Here is an 18,073-nt window from a genome sequence, read left to right as displayed (position 1 = left end):
AGCTCCGGCGAGTCCACGAGTACCTTCTCCTCCCGAGTGGTCGCCATGCTACGTGAGTACGAGGACGCCGGCAAAGCACTGACCGGGCTGAAGGAGGAGCTGCGGGTGGCTCGGGTCCTGAACACCCGAGCCTCTAACAGGGAGAGACCCGCGACCTCCCAGAGGTTCAGAGCCCTCAAAGATGAGATAGTCCGGTTAGTGCTCCTCCGGGAGGGGATTGAGAAAAGTGCAGGTCCCTTCCTGGAGAGGTTTAAGAACCAGCGGCGGTTCTCAGAAATGAAGGGGTTAAATACCTCAGGAGAGCCGCCAGCCGGCGTCCTAAGCGAGGAGGAGGAGGACGACGACGACGACGTGGCTGTGACTGGAGTCCTACAAGCTGGAACCAGCCGGGAGAGTGAGTCGCAGAGCCGACAACAGGGGAGCGGCCTCCCGGCATGGCAGATGACTCCGACAGCACAGGCTGGAGTGTCAGCAGAGGAAGAGGAGGAGGGCGGTCTGCTAGAGGAGGAAGAGGAGGAGGGCGGTCCGCTAGAGGAGGAAGAGGAGGAGGGTGGTCTGCTAGAGGAGGAGGGCGGTCTGCTAGAGGAGGAAGAGGAGGAGGGCGGTCTGCTAGAGGAGATCCGACAGCTGGAGTCTCCAGTGAACCTGGACCGCTTTTTCTTTGGTGAGGACGAGCCAGCAGGGGAAACAAAGAAGAGGAAGAAGAAGACAAGGAAGGAGACGGCACGGGAGGTGGTGAGTTACAGATATGTACTGATGGATGATGTTACACCCACCGCCTCCTGTGTAAACCCCACCAAACCTAAAGGCACGGGCTCTGCAGTGGGTCCGGGGCATAGACAAGGTGGGGAGAGGAGGAGGACGTCCGGCGGTGCTGCCGTCTGTGCGGGGAACAGTGTAGGGGGCGAGGCTGTGGAGGTACTCATGACGCCGGACATAGGGGACCCCGAGGAGTTTCCCTCACTGCCCTCTGCGGCTAAGCCGGTTATCACCAGGGAGGGTGAGGGGGATGTCCACGCCGTTGCGAAAGGGGGACAGTGTGGGCAGACTCCATCCCTGCTCGCTACGGCTGAGCCGGCCGACGCCGGGGCTGTGGGGGGCAGGTCCGAGAAACTTGGTGCGGCGAAAGGGGGGCGCACTGTTGTGACAGGGGCGCAGTGCGCCTCAACAGAAAAGAGGCACGCGGCTGCGACAGGGGAGCAGCGTGTCCAAAAAGCACAGAAAAAGCAGGAAAAATCAACTGCAGGGAACACTGGGCGCCCTGCAGTGACGGGAGGACAGAGTGCTCCAGCGCCCAATTGTGACACCAGGACCCCGAAGTCTGTGGGTGCGGGGCAGGCGGCGCCCCCCAACAAGCAGCGGGCCCAGGATAATTAAATACAAACTGCTGCAGTGGGGGGGGGGGGGGGATGGGGGGGGGGGGCAAGGTGCTCCAGAGACACAACACAGCACCAATCAAGGGAAACCGGGTGTGGTGCTGCGCCCCTCCCCCGGTCCAGCAGGTGTGAGTGCAGAGAAGCCAGACACAAGTGAGGAAGGAATGGATGTGACTGTGGAAGGTGCAGAGAACACTGGGACAAATGGTGGTGACAATACTGGTAATAAAGTGACGGGAAGTGGTGGCAATGGTAAGGGGAATGGTGGGAGTAGTAATGGAGTGAATGAGGAGAGAGTTACTGGTGTTGGTGGAGGGGAAGCAGGTAGTGGTCCCACTGCCCCCCAGTGGGGGCGGGTGCTTTGCCCCAAGCTATTCAGGAGCTGTCACTGCTGGGGGTAGTAGTGCGCCCTTGTCTGGTGACCTTGAGGATGGTGACTTGCAGCAGCGCTTCCTGGACGCCCTGAGGAGAGGGGAGAGTTCCATCAATGTAGAGGGGAGGGAGGTTGATCTGTCTTTCTGGATAGAGAGACACGGTCTTTCCGCCTTCCGAGATAGAGGGGCAGAGACTGTCTGGTCTCTGCCGACACCGGTGCAGAGGAGTATCTGTAGGAACGTGGCCCGTCTCCAGTGGGTAAGCAAGGATGCCTGTCCTGATTACTCAAAGGTTGCTGAGCTCCTGCTGGGGATGGGCTTCGCGGCATATGACATCTTCGCCTTGATCCATCCCTATGGGACCTCCTAATTCGATGTCAGCTTCGTGAGACCGGAGGGCCTTGAGCTTTTCTGGTCTCGCCATGAGCTGGCTCGGGGTCGCGCCAAAGGGCAGGGTTTCATTGTTAGAGGAAGAGGGTGAAACTGTTGGGGGTAGGAAGAAAAAGGCTATCTAATTCAATCAATCATGATGGCGGCACCCACCCCGTTGACGCTGGCAACCATTAATGTTGCCAGCATAAAGTCAGAAGCTGCAAGGTACACGGCCTTTTATTTTCTCGGCCAACTCGACGTCGACATTTTGTTTTTGCAGGAGACCAGGTTGATTGACCTATCAACCATGCATAAAGGAAGGCGGGAGTGGAGGCACAGGCCCTCCTACTGGTCTCTTGCGGCTGAGCCGTATAGCGAGGTGGCGGTCCTTTTTAAGACCGCAGCGGTTGAATGAAGATGATTCATCAATATAGAAATGGGGAGATGCTTGATCCTAGATGTCTCCATGGGGGGACAGAACTTTGTCTCATTAACATCCACGGTCCCCAGTCCAAGTTGGACTGCAAATGCCTCTTCATGAATACCAAACATTTTTTATTTTCAAGTCGGCAGGTGGTCTTTGGAGGGGATTTCAATGTCACGAGACCCTGTGATAGAGGAGGTTCCAGAGACCGGCTGGCTTACGATTGCGTCGCCCTAAATAGGGTACTAAGTGAGGCATGCCTGGTGGATGTCCACATCCAGCACAACACAGGCCACGCGGGGTTCACCTTTTTTAACAGTAGTCCATGCAGGTCTAGGTTAGACAGGTTTTATTTGAAGGAGGAGGCCGTCTCCTCACCGTTGACGGTTGTGGAGTTCTCCGATCTCTGTTTGTGTCCTTTGAGGAATTTCTTCAGAGCCAGGTACCGCTGCTGGGCCTAAGTAACACTAAGTCTGAGTGGTGGGAGATGTTCAAACATCGGGTGGCGAAATTCTTCCGACAACTCTCGAACCTCAGAAGCCTGAACAGGGATCGCCTGTATCAGAGCATGAGGTGGAAACTCGAGCATCTTGTCTTGACTGGGGATAGCTGCGAGGCGATCTCCAGTGTGAAATCCTTGCTGAAGCGGTGTCAGTACTATAGGCACGCATCTTTGGTTTGTCATATTGACTACGGGAAGTACCGCTTGCCCGACCCTTACAGAAGATGTAAGATGTCAGTAAATAGGAAGATAGTGATGGGGCTGATGGACAGTACAGGATCCCTGAAAAGGTCCAGATCAGGGATCTTGGAGGTCCTCAGTTCATACTTCTCGCACCTCTTGGGAAGGAGGGGACTGGATCATGACAGGATGACGACTTTACTGGCTGAAGCTGTTCCTGAGCCAGGGGCTGACCTCTCGCTGGGAGGTTTGGCAGAAGTGATCAAAGAAGAGGAAGTGAGACTGGCGATTGATGGGCTCTGGCTCAAAAAGGCACCAGGCTCGGATAGCTTAACATCCGAGTTCACTCCTTGATCCCCCTCTTGACTAAGGTGTTTAATGAGTGTCTCTCCTTGACAACTCTGCCGACATCATGAATCAGGTCACCTTTGATAATTTTGCAAAAGGGTAAGGATACTTCACGCATTGAGAATGGGTGCCCTTCTCAATGTGGACAGAAAGGTTTTGGCTAAGATACCCCCGCCATCCTCACCTATATATAATACCCCCGCCATCCTCACCTCTACACAACATAAAATAGCAGACAGATGAGGCCCCTGTGCGGCTGCACAGGTTCCACTAATGGTACATTCACCTCTGACCCGACCTCCTCACTTATATATTATATACTTCTTCCATCACCCATCAATAAATTTCCGCTGGTCCTGATCTAACCTTCCAAGATTTAACATGCCACTTTATTATCACCTGTGATATAACACCCCATACGTTTCATCTTTGTATAATACCCCCATCATTCTCTTCTACATTGAAAAGATATTAAATTCCTTGTCCTCACTGATGTACAGCCATCACAAGACAATGCGGGGGTAACAATCTATAGGGTGTTGTTGTCGGTGGTAGCAGAGACAAACAAATGAAGGGGGTTAATGTAACCCGTTTGAGCTCCATCGATGGGATGTAGATTTGACGCTGATTGTTGGTCTGCTGTGATCTGGCCTGGGCTCCATTGATGGGATGTAGATATGTCACTGGTGGTCGGTCTGCTGTGATCTGGTCTGGGCTCCATTGATGAGATGTAGATCTGTCACTGGTGGTTGGCCTGCTGTGATCTAGCCTGGGCTCCATTGATGGGATGTAGATCTGGTCTGGGCTCCATTGATGGGATGTAGATCTGTCACTGGTGGTCGGTCTGCTGTGATCTGGTCTGGGCTCCATTGATGGGATGTAGATCTGACCCAGATGGTCGGTCTGCTGTGATCTGGTCTGGGCTCCATTGATGGGATGTAGATTTGTCACTGGTGGTTGGTCTGCTGTGATCTGGCCTGGCTCCATTGATGGGATGTAGATTTGTCACTGGTGGTCGGTCTGCTGTGATCTGGTCTAGGCTCCATTGATGGGGATGTAGATCTGACCCAGATGGTCGGTCTGCTGTGATCTGGTCTGGGCTCCATTGATGGGATGTAGATCTGTCACTGGTGGTCGGTCTGCTGTGATCTGGTCTAGGCTCCATTGATGGGGATGTAGATCTGACCCAGATGGTCGGTCTGCTGTGATCTGGTCTGGGCTCCATTGATGGGATGTAGATTTGTCACTGGTGGTTGGTCTGCTGTGATCTGGCCTGGCTCCATTGATGGGATGTAGATTTGTCACTGGTGGTCGGTCTGCTGTGATCTGGTCTAGGCTCCATTGATGGGGATGTAGATCTGACCCAGATGGTCGGTCTGCTGTGATCTGGTCTGGGCTCCATTGATGGGATGTAGATCTGTCACTGGTGGTTGGTCTGCTGTGATCTAGCCTGGGCTCCATTGATGGGATGTAGATCTGACCCAGATGGTCGGTCTGCTGTGATCTGGTCTGGGCTCCATTGATGGGATGTAGATCTGTCACTGGTGGTTGGTCTGCTGTGATCTAGCCTGGGCTCCATTGATGGGATGTAGATCTGACCCAGATGGTCGGTCTGCTGTGATCTGGTCGGGGCTCCATTGATGGGATGTAGATCTGTCACTGGTGGTCGGTCTGCTGTGATCTGCTCTGGGAGCAGATCTGTTTTAGAGCCTCCTCCATCAGTCGTCATCTTGCTCCGCAAGGTGCCTGGTACATTGTATCCCTCTTTATGCCTTGTCCATCTTTTCTCGGACTTCCCTTTTGTTGTGGTCCCTCTCGGTGATTGCGTCGTGTCCCTCTGGGGTCAGCGCTTCATGTCTGTGTTTTTGTTGCCCCTTCTGCCGTCATATATCCACACGGTGTTTCCTCCATCTTTGCTTCTTCCGCTGTGATGTCAGGGTTCTTGCAGGTTGATATTTTGTGACAGATGTAAAACTTAAATCCTGGTGCCTTGAGCGAGGCGGGACCTCAGTGTGGTACGGTCACCCCCTGTATCGTGGGGCGCGCGGGTGATGTGACGTGTATCGTGGGGCGCGCGAGTGATGTGACGTGTATCGTGGGGCACGGGTGATGTGACGTGTATCGTGGGGCGCGCGAGTGATGCGACGTGTATCGTGGGGCACGGGTGATGTGACGTGAATCGTGGGGCACGGGTGATGTGACGTGTATCGTGGGTCGCGCGGGTGATGCGACGTGTATCGTGGGGTGCGCGGGTGATGCGACGTGTCTCGGGTGCGCGGGTGATGCGACGTGCCTCGTGGGGCACGGGTGATGTGACGTGAATCATGGGGCACGGGTGATATGAGGTGTATCATGGGGCGCGCGAGTGATGTGACGTGTATCGTGGGTCGCGCGGGTGATGCGACGTGTATCGTGGGTCGCGCGGGTGATGCGACGTGTATCGTGGGGCACGGGTGATGTGACGTGTATCGTGGGGCACGGGTGATGTGACGTGAATCGTGGGGCACGGGTGATATGATGTGTATCGTGGAGCGCGCGAGTGATGTGACGTGTATCGTGGGTCGCGCGGTTGATGCGACGTGTCTCGGGTGCGCGGGTGATGCGACGTGCCTCGTGGGGCACGGGTGATGTGACATGAATCGTGGGGCACGGGTGATATGATGTGTATCATGGGGCGCGCGAGTGATGTGACGTGTATCGTGGGTCGCGCGGGTGATGCGACGTGTCTCGTGGGGCACGGGTGATGTGACGTGTCTCGTGGGGCACAGGTGATGTGACGTGAATCGTGGGGCACGGGTGATATGATGTGTATCATGGGGCGCGCGAGTGATGTGACGTGTATCGTGGGTCACGCGGGTGATGCGACGTGTATCGTGGGGCACGGGTGATGCGACGTGTCTCGTGGGGCACGGGTGATGTGACGTGAATCGTGGGGCACGGGTGATATGATGTGTATCATGGGGCGCGCGGGTGATGCGACGTGTATCGTGGGTCGCGCGAGTGATGTGACGTGTATCGTGGGTCGCGCGGGTGATGCGACGTGTATCGTGGGGTGCGCGGGTGATGCGACGTGTCTCGGGTGCGCGGGTGATGCGACGTGTCTTGTGGGGTATGCGGGTGATGTGACGTGTCTCGTGGGTCGCGCGGGTGATGTGTCTCGTGGGTCGCGCGTCTCGTGGGTCGCGCGCGTGACGTGTGGGCTCTGTCATGACAAAACGTCTCCCCAGACACGGATCCAGTTTCCTACAACTTTCCTTTAACCCCTTCAGCCCTGCACGGTCGCATGGGATGGCGGGGCCCAGCAGGCACAGAAATGGTTAATGTGTAAAATCGGTCATTTTTTTCCCACCTGATTCCTGTCTGATTACTGAGCCCTTTGTCTACAAGGTCCACTCACTGCACAAGTCTGCACACCCCGGGTGTGAGGCACACCTAGTATGGTATTGGGGGGGGGGGACAGACTCGCAGGATAGGATGAGGCACATGTCTCAGCAGGCAGGACCACAGAGGATGGGATTAGATACCCTGCATAGCAGGCGGTACCACAGAGGATGGGATTAGATACTCGGCTCAGCAGGCGGTACCACAGAGGATGGGATTAGATACATGGCTCAGTAGAAGGTACCGCAGAATATAGAATTAGCTACACCGCTCAGCAGGCGGTACCCAAAGAGGACCAAAATAGGTACACGGCTCAGCAGGCAGTACCACCGAGGATAGGATTAGATACATGGCTCGACAGGCAGTACCACAGAGGATGGGATTAGATACACAGCTCATCAGGCGGTACCACAGAGGATGGGATTAGGTACATGGCCCAGAAGGCGGTACCCCACTGGAGGGGATTAGATGTGGAGCGCCCCCAGACACAGGTTACTCGGTACCGGTCCTTTCTGTCTCAGTTCTGGGGTTGTCACGGTGGCTGGACCCGGTCCGCGACCCTGCTAAGGGGCGTCCAATAAAAGGTGTGATGATAGTTTGTCAAGGTTTCGTGACGCCACCTGTGGTGTTCGGTCAGGGTGACCGACGCTGCTGTGGGGCCCGCTGGGGTGATGGAATGGCAGCTGGATGGTATACCTTCCCACAGGTGAAGTATGTCCCCAGGGCTTCCCAGTGAGGTGGATGGTGATGGTGTGAGGTGCAGACAATAACGAGGACACAGGGTTGCAGTCTCTTTACTGGTGACTTCAGGATCCGCAATCCAGAGCACGGTTAACAGGGCTGTCTGAGACCGGCCGGTCCGATGGGCACATCCAGAGTTTCCTTCGCAGATGGAAATCGTTGCCTACCACTAGCGCCTGTGTGTTGTAGTCCTACCCTGCTGAGCATTCGGAATAGTCCTCACAACTGCTGTTCTCGTTCGTTCTTTCTAATTCTTTCTCTTTCGTTCCAGATGTTTCTAGTTCTCCGTCCCCCAGGTATGTTATGGCTAGGACGCACCCGTATGACGGGAAGGCTCGGAGTTCTTCCGGGACCCTAGAGACGCCCCTCTCCACGCGTTGCCCCCTATGTCTGCTTAGGTGATGTAAGGTAGACAGCCAACCTATAATTAACTGTCCTGCGGAGTTTGAAGTAAGGCATAGAGTCAGTTACTCCCGCGGTGTTCCGGCCACCGGCTACGCGCCTCAGTAGGATGTTGCCGTTCTCCGGGCACGACTCCTACTGGTACTCCTTTGTGCTTGATCTCGTTTCTCACTGTCCACAATATCCTTCGCTTCGTGTCTCTTTCTTAGGATACCGCCGCGGGGTGTGCAGGCACGGTTCCGTAACGTTCTATGCTGGTCGCTAGGTGCCTGCCAGGTTCCCACGCCTGACAGGGACCCTCCTGTGTCTTCTCCCTGGAACACCCCCTGCCACGGGATGTTGCCTGAATCCAACCCAGTCAGCTTCTCACTAACTTCCTATCCAACCCCTAGTTTTACCAGTGTGAGGAGTGGCCTAGTAAATAAAGCCTTTTTCTCCCCCTAGTGGCCGGAGTGTGAAGTGCAATGTGTTCTGGTGATACCTGGTCAGGAGAATTCCTTCAGTGCCATCAGACGTACCGCTGCTCCCCTTAGTGGCAGAGCGTCATACTGCAACGACCAGGTCTCTGGGGCGCTGCAGATGCACGGATCAGTGCAGTAGCACACTGGAGGGGATTAGATGCACGTCTCACCGCAGTACCACACTGGAGGGGATTAGATGCACGGCTCAGCGCAGTACCACACTGGAGGGGATTAGATGCACGGCTCAGCAGGCGGTACCACACTGGAGGGGATTAGATGCACGGCTCAGTGCAGTACCACACTGGAGGGGATTAGATGCACGGCTTAGCGCAGTGCCACACTAGAGGGGATTAGATGCACGGCTCAGCGCAGTATCACACTTGAGGGGATTAGATGCACAGCTCAGTGCAGTAGCACACTGGAGGGGATTAGATGCACGGCTCAGCGCAGTACCACACTGGAGAGGATTAGATGCACGGCTCAGCGCAGTACCACACTGGAGGGGATTAGATACACGGCTCAGCAGGCGGTACCACACTGGAGGGGATTAGATGCAGGGCTCAGCAGGCGGTACCACACTGGAGGGGATTAGATGCACGGCTCAGCAGGCGGTACCACACTGGAGGGGATTAGATGCACGGCTCAGTGCAGTACCACACTGGAGGGGATTAGATGCAGGGCTCAGCAGGCGGTACCACACTGGAGGGGATTAGATGCACGGCTCAGCAGGCGGTACCACACTGGAGGGGATTAGATGCACGGCTCAGTGCAGTACCACACTGCAGGGGATTAGATGCACGGCTCAGTGCAGTACCACACTGCAGGGGATTAGATGCACGGCTCAGCAGGCCGTACCACACTGGAGGGGATTAGATGCACGGATCAGCGCAGTACCACACTGGAGGGGGATTAGATGCACTGCTCAGTGCAGAACCACACTGGAGGGGATTAGGTGCAGTGCTCAGCGCAGTACCACACTGGAGGGGATTAGATGCACGGCTCTGCGCAGTACCACACTGGAGGGGATTAGGTGCAGTGCTCAGAGCAGTACCACATTGGAGGGGATTAGATGCACGGCTCTGCGCAGTACCACACTGGAGGGGATTAGATGCACGGCTCAGCGCAGTACCACACTGGAGGGGATTAGATGCACGGCTCAGCAGGCGGTACCACACTGGAGGGGATTAGATGCACGGCTCAGTGCAGTACCACACTGGAGAGGATTAGATGCACGGCTCAGCGCAGTACCACACTAGAGGGGATTAGATACAGCAGTGATTATAGTTACAGATTCCAGTATACCGTGGCTGGGGAAATGGGCTTGGATACAGGGGCTGTGGTGCCACTCGCTCTTGTGGGGTCGCCTCCCATAGAGATGAACGTACAGATCCGACATTTGTACACAAACTGCTCACATATAATGAATAGCACAGAGTCGACAAATCACGGTTTGGTCGCCATGATGGCGAGTGCCCGGGACCTGATGTAGACAGACGTACAATGCCCACCCATCCCCTGGAGACATCGTATCCCTGCATCTTTCTTATATGATTAAAGTTCACCGCACACTCTGGTACTTGGGTGATGTAAAAAAATATATTTAAATCAGTGAAAGTCAGAGGAAAAAATGAGCAAATCACAGGAAAAATCAGATAACGTTACAAAAGAGACTACATTCGATCGTAGCCGTTTCGCCCTATCCAGGCCTTATTCATTACGTCGTTAGATGAGGATAAGAGTCGTGTCTCAGAACGGGGCAGACCCCAGAATACGAGAATATACGCGCGCTTTGTAGTCCTGAGTGTCCTGGAGCAGCAGTGTGCCGGGCTGGAGCGTGGCGACGCTCCCACGCTTTGCGTATTCTGGGGTCTGCCACCGCTCTGAAACATGACTATCCTCATCCAACGACGTAATGAATAAGGCGAAACGGCTACAATCGAATATAGTCTCTTTTGTAACGTTATCTGATTTTTCCTGTGACTTTCACTGATTTAAATACCATTTTTCTTGCAGCGCCCAAGTCCCAGAGTGAGCAGTGACCGTTAATTATATGGACTTGCCGTTACACCAGCACCGCGCCATGGGACAGTACAGGCCAATACTCTTCTCGCATCTTTCTCATAGACAATACGTTTCTGCCTTTCACCCCAAGATCTCTGATTGCTGGCAGTGAGTGGGAGAATTCTTGCTTATAGAAGCTCATAGGACCGAGTTGTAACAGCTGAAGGTTTGTTCCAATTGTATCCAGACAATCCTCTGATCTGATCCTATCATATCCAAGTCCTGTGCGTTTGTTACAGTGTATCAGTCCAGAGGACGCGCTACTGCCCACATTGCAGCAAACCCTCAGCCTGGAGCAGTATGAGGTCAGTGCGGGGCATCAGCTGCGGCTGTACATGCAAGTGTTTCTATCCAATGACAGCAAGCAGAGGAGCTTGTCTGGGGCAGCAGAACGGCTCACGATTCACACTGCAGGCAATCATCATTCGGTCAGATCAACAAATGACGGGGGCTCCAGGAGGTGTCGCCCCCCTGCTCACGAGTCTGCCCCCTCATTGCTTCCCTCTAGCTATGGGGGTCCGTATTCTCGATGTTTCATACACAGTCAGTATGAGACCTCTCAAAATTGGTTTAGTCTCATTCCTCCAAGGTGGTCTCACGTCTCAGATTTCTGGGCTTCGAGACCTTTCTAGCAGTCGATAATCTCTCGGCGTAATCCTGGAGAATGAAAGGCAAATAAGAATATGGAAACTAAGACCTACCCCCCCCCCCCCAACAAAAAAAATCAGAGGAAGAAGCCACTACATGGAAACCCAGCATCCTGCCCATGTACACTGCTGGGGACTACAACTTCCAGAGGGTATAGTGCGGATGTGTGCTGCCATCTAGAGGCCACAGTGGGTGTTACAGCCAAGATTAGCAAGGGAGCTAATGCCAACAAGGTGTGAGGGGTGCAGTGGAGGCGGTGAAAGAAATGGGGCGTAATTGTTGGATCCAGTGGGGAGGGTAATCAGAGGATCCTTGGGCTTCTCTTACCTCCTCTCTGCAGACGTCCAGCATCACCCCAGCATGCATCAGACACCACAGCTCCCCGATCAGTGAGATGAAGATGTGTAAGATATCTGCCCATCTCCCCACTGTCATCATCAGGATCAGGAGGCCCCCCATCCGAACAAACACCGTCTGATAGGCCATCTGCTCTGTGGGGTTCTGGTGCTGCTCCTCTGCCGGACAAAAACAGCCGAGATGGGAATCGGCCACAGCGAAAGCATTTCCCCAAAATAAAAAGAAACGGGAGAGACGCTATAGGGGGCACGGAGGGGGCGAGATGCTATAGGGGGCACGGAGGGGGCGAGACGCTATAGGGAGCACAGAGGGGGCGAGATGCTATAGGGGGCACGGAGGGGGCGAGACGCTGTAGGGAGCACGGAGGGGGCGAGACGCTATAGGGGGCACGGAGGGGGCAAGACGCTATAGGGGGCACGGAGGGGGCGAGACGCTATAGGGGGCACGGAGGGGGCGAGACGCGATAGGGAGCACGGAGAGGGCGAGAAGCTATAGGGAGCACGGAGGGGGCGAGAAGCTATAGGAGGCACGGAGGGGGCGAGAAGCTATAGGGAGCACGGAGGGGGCGAGAAGCTATAGGGAGCACAGAGGGGGCGAGACGCTATAGGGGGCACGGAGGGGGCGAGACGCTATAGGGGGCACGGAGGGGGCGAGATGCTATAGGGGGCACAGAGGGGGCGAGACGCTATAGGGGGCACAGAGGGGGCGAGACGCTATAGGGGGCACAGAGGGGGCGAGACGCTATAGGGAGGACAGAGAAGGTGAGAGGAGAAGGGGAAATCGGAGATGGGAAGAATGTACACGATGAGAGAGGGGGTGCAGAGGTAATGTCATAGGAGAGGAGGCAAGACAGGTGTGATCTCGATGGGAAAGGGTACACTATGGGAGTGGGAGCCTGGCAGAGGCATGACCGGTGAGGACATGTGATGACAGAGGGGGCACGGTGGGTCCACGACGGCGGTGGGAGCGCGCAGGTGGCATGATAAGGAGCACAGATGAGGGGGAGCGTCAGGAGAGAGGTCACGGTGGGTGCATGATGGCAGAGGGAGCGCCGGGGGTTAGTAGGGTTGTTGTGTGCCGTCCCCTGTGGGCGCAGTGATAGGGGCCATGGTATGAGCCATTTTGCGGCCCCCCAGGGCTGTATCTGCTCCGTTCCCCACCTTGCATGTAGATCACCAGCAGGGTGTAGCAGATGGTCAGCGGTGTCCAGAACCTCACGGCCTCCGCCGTGCTGAGGAAGTCGCGGTTGATCACAGCTACAGCGGCCAGATCGGACACCAGGAATGCCACTCTCAGTGCCCGCCACAGCACTGCCGGAATGTCATGCCAGCTGGCCAGCAGAGACAGGCAGACCCCACAGTAGCGCTTACTGCTGTGCAGCTGGTACATGGCTGCCACGTGCCGGCACATCCTCCTCGTCTGCCACACAATCAGCCCCGAGAGGCCCACCGCCAGCAGCAGGTTCCAGGTGCGGTGCGGGGCCCCTTCATGCAGGTAATCCAGGCTACAGGTCACCCCACATCCCAGGGAGAACTGACAGAGGAGGAAAAGCTGCGAACTCCGGGCGCCCTGCAGAGACAGAGATGGGTTACGCTCCAGTCACCTGCTCATTTCTGGTTCTGCCCCTGCGGAGTCCAGGGCGGCTAATATTCTGTGCTGTTGAGGTGATCGGAGGGTTTTATCTGTGATGTCATCCGGTGCTCAGGACAGATGTGACATCATGATGTCATGTGATGTCATCAGCCCCGTTCATCATCTTGTCAATCTTTTACAAACCTTGTGTAGAGACAAGATCATGGACACTGCCCGGAGGGAGAACTCCAGGACCACCAGAGCGCCCACCCGGGGCCCCAGGAGGGAGTAGATGAAGGTGAGGAGCAGGAGATGGAGGAGGTCGCGGAGCCGAGACGAGGAGCTGAGCTGGGCCGCCGCCTTCTGCCTCTCGGGGTCACTGCAGGCGAGAAAAGATGGAGAATGCCAGGAACAGAGTGATGCGAGCGAGCCGCCTCTGGGCGTCTAGTTAGCAGTCTGCACTGGAGGAGCTAGGGAGTACTAGTTAGCAGTCTGTACTGGAGGAGTCAGGGAGAACTAGTTAGCAGGAGATGGAGGAGGTCGCGGAGCCGAGACGAGGAGCTGAGCTGGGCCGCTGCCTTCTGCCTCTCGGGGTCACTGCAGGCGAGAAAAGATGGAGAATGCCGGGAACAGAGTGATGCGAGCGAGCCGCCTCTGGGCGTCTAGTTAGCAGTCTGTACTGGAGGAGTTAGGGAGAACTAGTTAGCAGTCTGTACTGGAGGAGTCAGGGAGAACTAGTTAGCAGTCTGTACTGGAGGAGTTAGGGAGTACTAGTTAGCAGTCTGTACTGGAGGAGTTAGGGAGTACTAGTTAGCAGTCTGTACTGGAGGAGCCAGGGAGTACTAGTTAGCATCCTGTACTGGAGGAGTCAGGGAGTACTAGTTAGCAGTCTGTACTGGAGGAGTCAGGGAGAGCTAGTTAGCAGTCTGTATTGGAGGAGATAGGGAGTACTAGTTAGCAGTCTGTACTGGAGGAGTTAGGGAGAACAAGTTAGCAGTCTGTACTGGAGGAGCTAGGGAGTACTAGTTAGCAGTCTGTACTGGAGGAGTCAGGGAGAACTAGTTAGCAGTCTGTACTGGAGGAGCTAGGGAGAGATAGTTAGCAGTCTGTACTGGAGGAGCTAGGGAGTACTAGTTAGCAGTCTGTACTGGAGGAGCTAGGGAGTACTAGTTAGCAGTCTGTACTGGAGGAGCTAGGGAGTACTAGTTAGTCTGTACTGGAGGAGTCAGGGAGAACTAGTTAGCAGTCTGTACTGGAGGAGCTAGGGAGAACTAGTTAGCAGTCTGCACTGGAGGAGCTAGGGAGTACTAGTTAGCAGTCTGTACTGGAGGAGTCAGGGAGTACTAGTTAGCAGTCTGTACTGGAGGAGCTAGGGAGTACTAGTTAGCAGTCTGTACTGGAGGAGCTAGGGAGTACTAGTTAGCAGTCTGTACTGGAGGAGTCAGGGAGAACTAGTTAGCAGTCTGTACTGGAGGAGCTAGGGAGAACTAGTTAGCAGTCTGCACTGGAGGAGCTAGGGAGTACTAGTTAGCAGTCTGTACTGGAGGAGTTAGGGAGTACTGGTTCGCAGTCTCTAGCAGTGTAGTTAATGAGTAATTAGCAGTGAGAACTAGTTACCAATTTGTAGAGACGTAGTTAGTAATAATTAGCAGTTAGTACTAGTTAGCAGTCTCTATTGGCATAGTTAGTGAGTAATAACAGTGAGTACTAGTGATCAGCCTGTAGTGGTGTAGTTAGTGAGTACTAGTTAGCTTTGTATACATATAGTTAGTGAGCCATAACTAGCAGCTTATAGTGGTGTAATTAGTGAGTAGTAGTTAGTTGTCAGTACTAGTTAAGTCTCTATTGGTATAATATAATTATATATATATATAATATAATTAATAACAGTCAGTACTAGGTAGCAGTCTATAGGTGTAGTTAGTGGGTAGTAGTAATAGCAGATAGTACTAGTTGGCAGTCTATAGGTGTAGTTAGTGAGTAGTAATAACAGTGAGTACTAGTTAGCTGTGTAGTTAGTAGTAATAGCAGATAGTTCTAGTTAGCAGCCTGTAGAGGTGTAGTTAGCAGCAGTGAGTACTAGTTAGTCACTGGTTAGCGCTGGGCGTGCTCTTACTTCAGACACATGATGTACAGATGGACCTTCATCAGGTTGTAGAGGACGGACACGGCGCAGGCCCCGACCAGACCTGTGGAGAGGGAGACAGGGTTATAAGCTGCGGTGTATGCAGGGTACAGCGGGGGTCCTGCTGGGGACGAAGGGTCTCACCTTGTAGGAAGGAATCCACGCTGCCCCATGGGCTCCAGGGCACCTCGGGGAGGAAGGAGGCCACATAGGAGAGGAGCCCCATGCTGGTGATGTGGGAGGACGAGGCTGCTCTGCTCTTCCTCTGTAGTGAGAGTAAAGGTCAGTCCTCCTGATAAACTGTGCAAAGGGGCAGACGTTAACCCCTGCCGGCCCACTGACTACAGGCAAAGGGGCAGACGTTAACCCCTGCCGGCCCACTGACTACAGGCAAAGGGGAAGACGTTAACCCCTGCCAGGCCACTGTCTACAGGCAAAGGGGCACATGTTAACCCCTGCCAGCCCACTGATTACAGGCAAAGGGGCAGACACTATCCCCTGCAGGCCCACGCTCGCAGTCCCCAGGGCCCAGTCTGTGGCCCCTACCTTTCTGATGGGTGCATGCTCTCACTGCTGTACACCTGATCCTGGGGAGCAGCGGATGCCCGCCCATCACACCCTGCAATGAGAACAGGGGTCGTTGCTGTTGTTACCAAAAAACGTTTCCTTTTTGCACAATTTGTTGCTAAAATGTGACCTGACGTCACCAGTGAATATTTTCCTAATTGGAGATTTGCTTTAATTGTCCTGTGTGGCATAGCGCAGACATGGCGGTACGTCCCGCAGCCGCCGCCGGCCGTAGCAGCCGCCGCCGGCCGTAGCAGCCGCCGCGGCATATACTACACCTGGGGAATCTGCCGCAAGAACCAGAGCGCTGGCAGGAAAATCCTGCACAAAACACATGCAACAAGTTCTAAGCCAGGAGGAGGTGTCAGCCTGTACATGTCCTGGGGGCAAAAAGCACAGTGTGAAGAGGGCCCTACAGTCAGTCACCAGGAGCAATGGGCCGGGATGGCCTCTGGTTATCACAGGGTTAATGCGGGGTCAGTGAGACCTTGCCCTGGTGCAGAGGAGACAACTGGGGGGATTCTCCAGGTCAATATTTGCTGGTGACAGGACAAGGTCTGGGGCCTCCTGAGTATCAGACACCAGGTATAGGGTGACCCCCGGCCCCTCTGACTTAAAACTACGACAAACCAGTTGTTGTTTTTCTGGGTGGGATTATGGCGTGTTGCTGCAGATGTGAAGCAGCTTTTATTCTGCAGCGTTTTCTAGTAGAGAAGCTTCGATTCTGCACTTCATCAACTGTGATTTTGTAATCTGCATTTTGTCAGATTCTCCATAGAGGAGACAGTCACTAAAATAGAATATCTGTACAGGTCAGTGACGCCCGTGCACGCGGCGGGCGACTTCTCGGAGTCACCTGGACGATCTAACACCAGAGTCTCTGCACAACCCCTGTACTGCTGCTACATGGGAGTATGACGGAGTAAGCCGCCCTCACCGTAACAGAGGACTGAGGGCAGCACAGGTGGGAAACTGATGTCTGACCACTCCCATCATCCACAGGGGTGTGCGCCATCACACTGATACGTGTAGTGATCCACTACAGCTAACCCCCATTACTGACATCCTCTCCTCATCAGTGTTCCCACCCGTGCTGCCCCTCGGGACATTATATTGGGGGATTGCATTAGATTCCTATTGCCCTGCGTGTCCCCCTCATTGTACAGATCGTATATCGTCCTCTATGGTTCTGCTCCATTAGCTGAGTGATGGCGGCGCCTGGGCCAGCAGCTTTTACCTATTACGTTTATTTCTGCTAGAAACGCAGTAATTTACTATGAAGGCTGCCGTCACACTATCAGTATTTGGTCAGTATTTTACATCAGTATTTGTAGCCAAAACCAGGAGTGTGTGATAAATGCAGTAGTGGTGCAGATGTTTCTATTATACTTTTCCTCTAATTGTTCCACTCCTGGTTTTGGCTACAAATACTGATGTAAAATACTGACCAAATACTGCTAGTGTGACGGCAGCCAAAGAGCAATCAGGACTGATAACAATCACAGCTGATGTGAGGTGACTTATCACCAGCAGGAGGCGCCCTCAGGACTCCTATTAGGGCTCACACAAGCATATTCATCGGATGAGCACAATCTGATGGTTTATCGGATCGCACACGGCCCGGTATTATACTATGGGGCAGTGCAGATCTGTATCCAGTATTCGGATCACGCGCACCCATACAAGTCTAGGGGTGAGTGGGAAACATCGGACTGCACTCGGATGTCATCACAGTCCAGTCCGACATCCGCAGACAAAGGCAATGGAAAGATGTAAATCTCCAGAATCAGCTGACGCTCTGATCAACCTCGGAGCAGAGATTAAGCCGAGCGTCAAGAACATGATGGATCCATAGACTCGCGTGACCCCGGCCTTCCTGACACTTCATGACCCCCACTGATCGCTTTCTAGGGTACCCGGGGTGTCCGCGCTCTGTAGAAAAACATTGTGTCCTCAGTGTCTGCAGCTGCTTTCTCGTTGTAGGGCAGGATTCACAAATCGCTAGCGCTTATTGATGGCCCCTATTTCCCTAAATTTTTTTATGAGACCCCCTTGCTCCTATGATCTTCATTCACCGCCAGCTCACATCATCCGCAGGATCCTCCGCACTCACGGCTATTTATAATCTGTTTACAAGCTGTCATTCCCTCGTGTCCCACAGATCCCTGCACCTGCGGCCCAC

At 54.3% G+C, this 18,073-nt stretch overlaps 1 protein-coding gene and 1 long non-coding RNA gene across 3 annotated transcripts in view; one reads left to right on the top strand and one right to left on the bottom strand.

Annotated features, from left to right (window-relative positions):
• Nucleotides 1-18,073, top strand: part of LOC138651974 (uncharacterized) — a 120,730-nt gene that overhangs the window by 78,168 nt on the left and 24,489 nt on the right. For both annotated transcript variants that reach the window (XR_011315551.1, XR_011315550.1), the window contains exon 3: nucleotides 18,053-18,073. This exon is cut by the window's right edge and continues 161 nt beyond it. This is a non-coding gene — a long non-coding RNA (uncharacterized lncRNA). The remainder of the gene's footprint in view (nucleotides 1-18,052) is intronic.
• TMEM82 (transmembrane protein 82) lies at nucleotides 7,736-15,578 on the bottom strand. Its single transcript, XM_069742635.1, has 6 exons — nucleotides 15,469-15,578; nucleotides 15,316-15,388; nucleotides 13,404-13,578; nucleotides 12,788-13,196; nucleotides 11,598-11,785; nucleotides 7,736-11,279 (listed from the first exon to the last, which is right to left on the bottom strand). The coding sequence occupies exons 1-6, from the start codon at nucleotides 15,548-15,550 to the stop codon at nucleotides 11,199-11,201; spliced, it is 1,008 nt and encodes a 335-aa protein (XP_069598736.1). The 5' UTR covers nucleotides 15,551-15,578; the 3' UTR covers nucleotides 7,736-11,198.

Source organism: Ranitomeya imitator, chromosome 10, assembly GCF_032444005.1.
Source record: "Ranitomeya imitator isolate aRanImi1 chromosome 10, aRanImi1.pri, whole genome shotgun sequence".
NCBI lineage: Eukaryota > Metazoa > Chordata > Amphibia > Anura > Dendrobatidae > Ranitomeya > Ranitomeya imitator.
This window is presented reverse-complemented; position numbering and strand designations above follow the sequence as displayed.

Excerpts from the sequence above, each read along its gene's own strand:
- TMEM82 (XM_069742635.1), bottom strand. The coding sequence starts at position 15,550 with ATGGGGCTCCTCTCCTATGTGGCCTCCTTCCTCCCCGAGGTGCCCTGG. Across the intron at positions 13,579-15,315 it reads CTGTACATCATGTGTCTGAA|TGACCCCGAGAGGCAGAAGG; the intron begins GTAAGAGCACGC and ends TCTCGCCTGCAG. Across the intron at positions 11,786-12,787 it reads GCTGGTGATCTACATGCAAG|AGGAGCAGCACCAGAACCCC; the intron begins GTGGGGAACGGA and ends TTTGTCCGGCAG.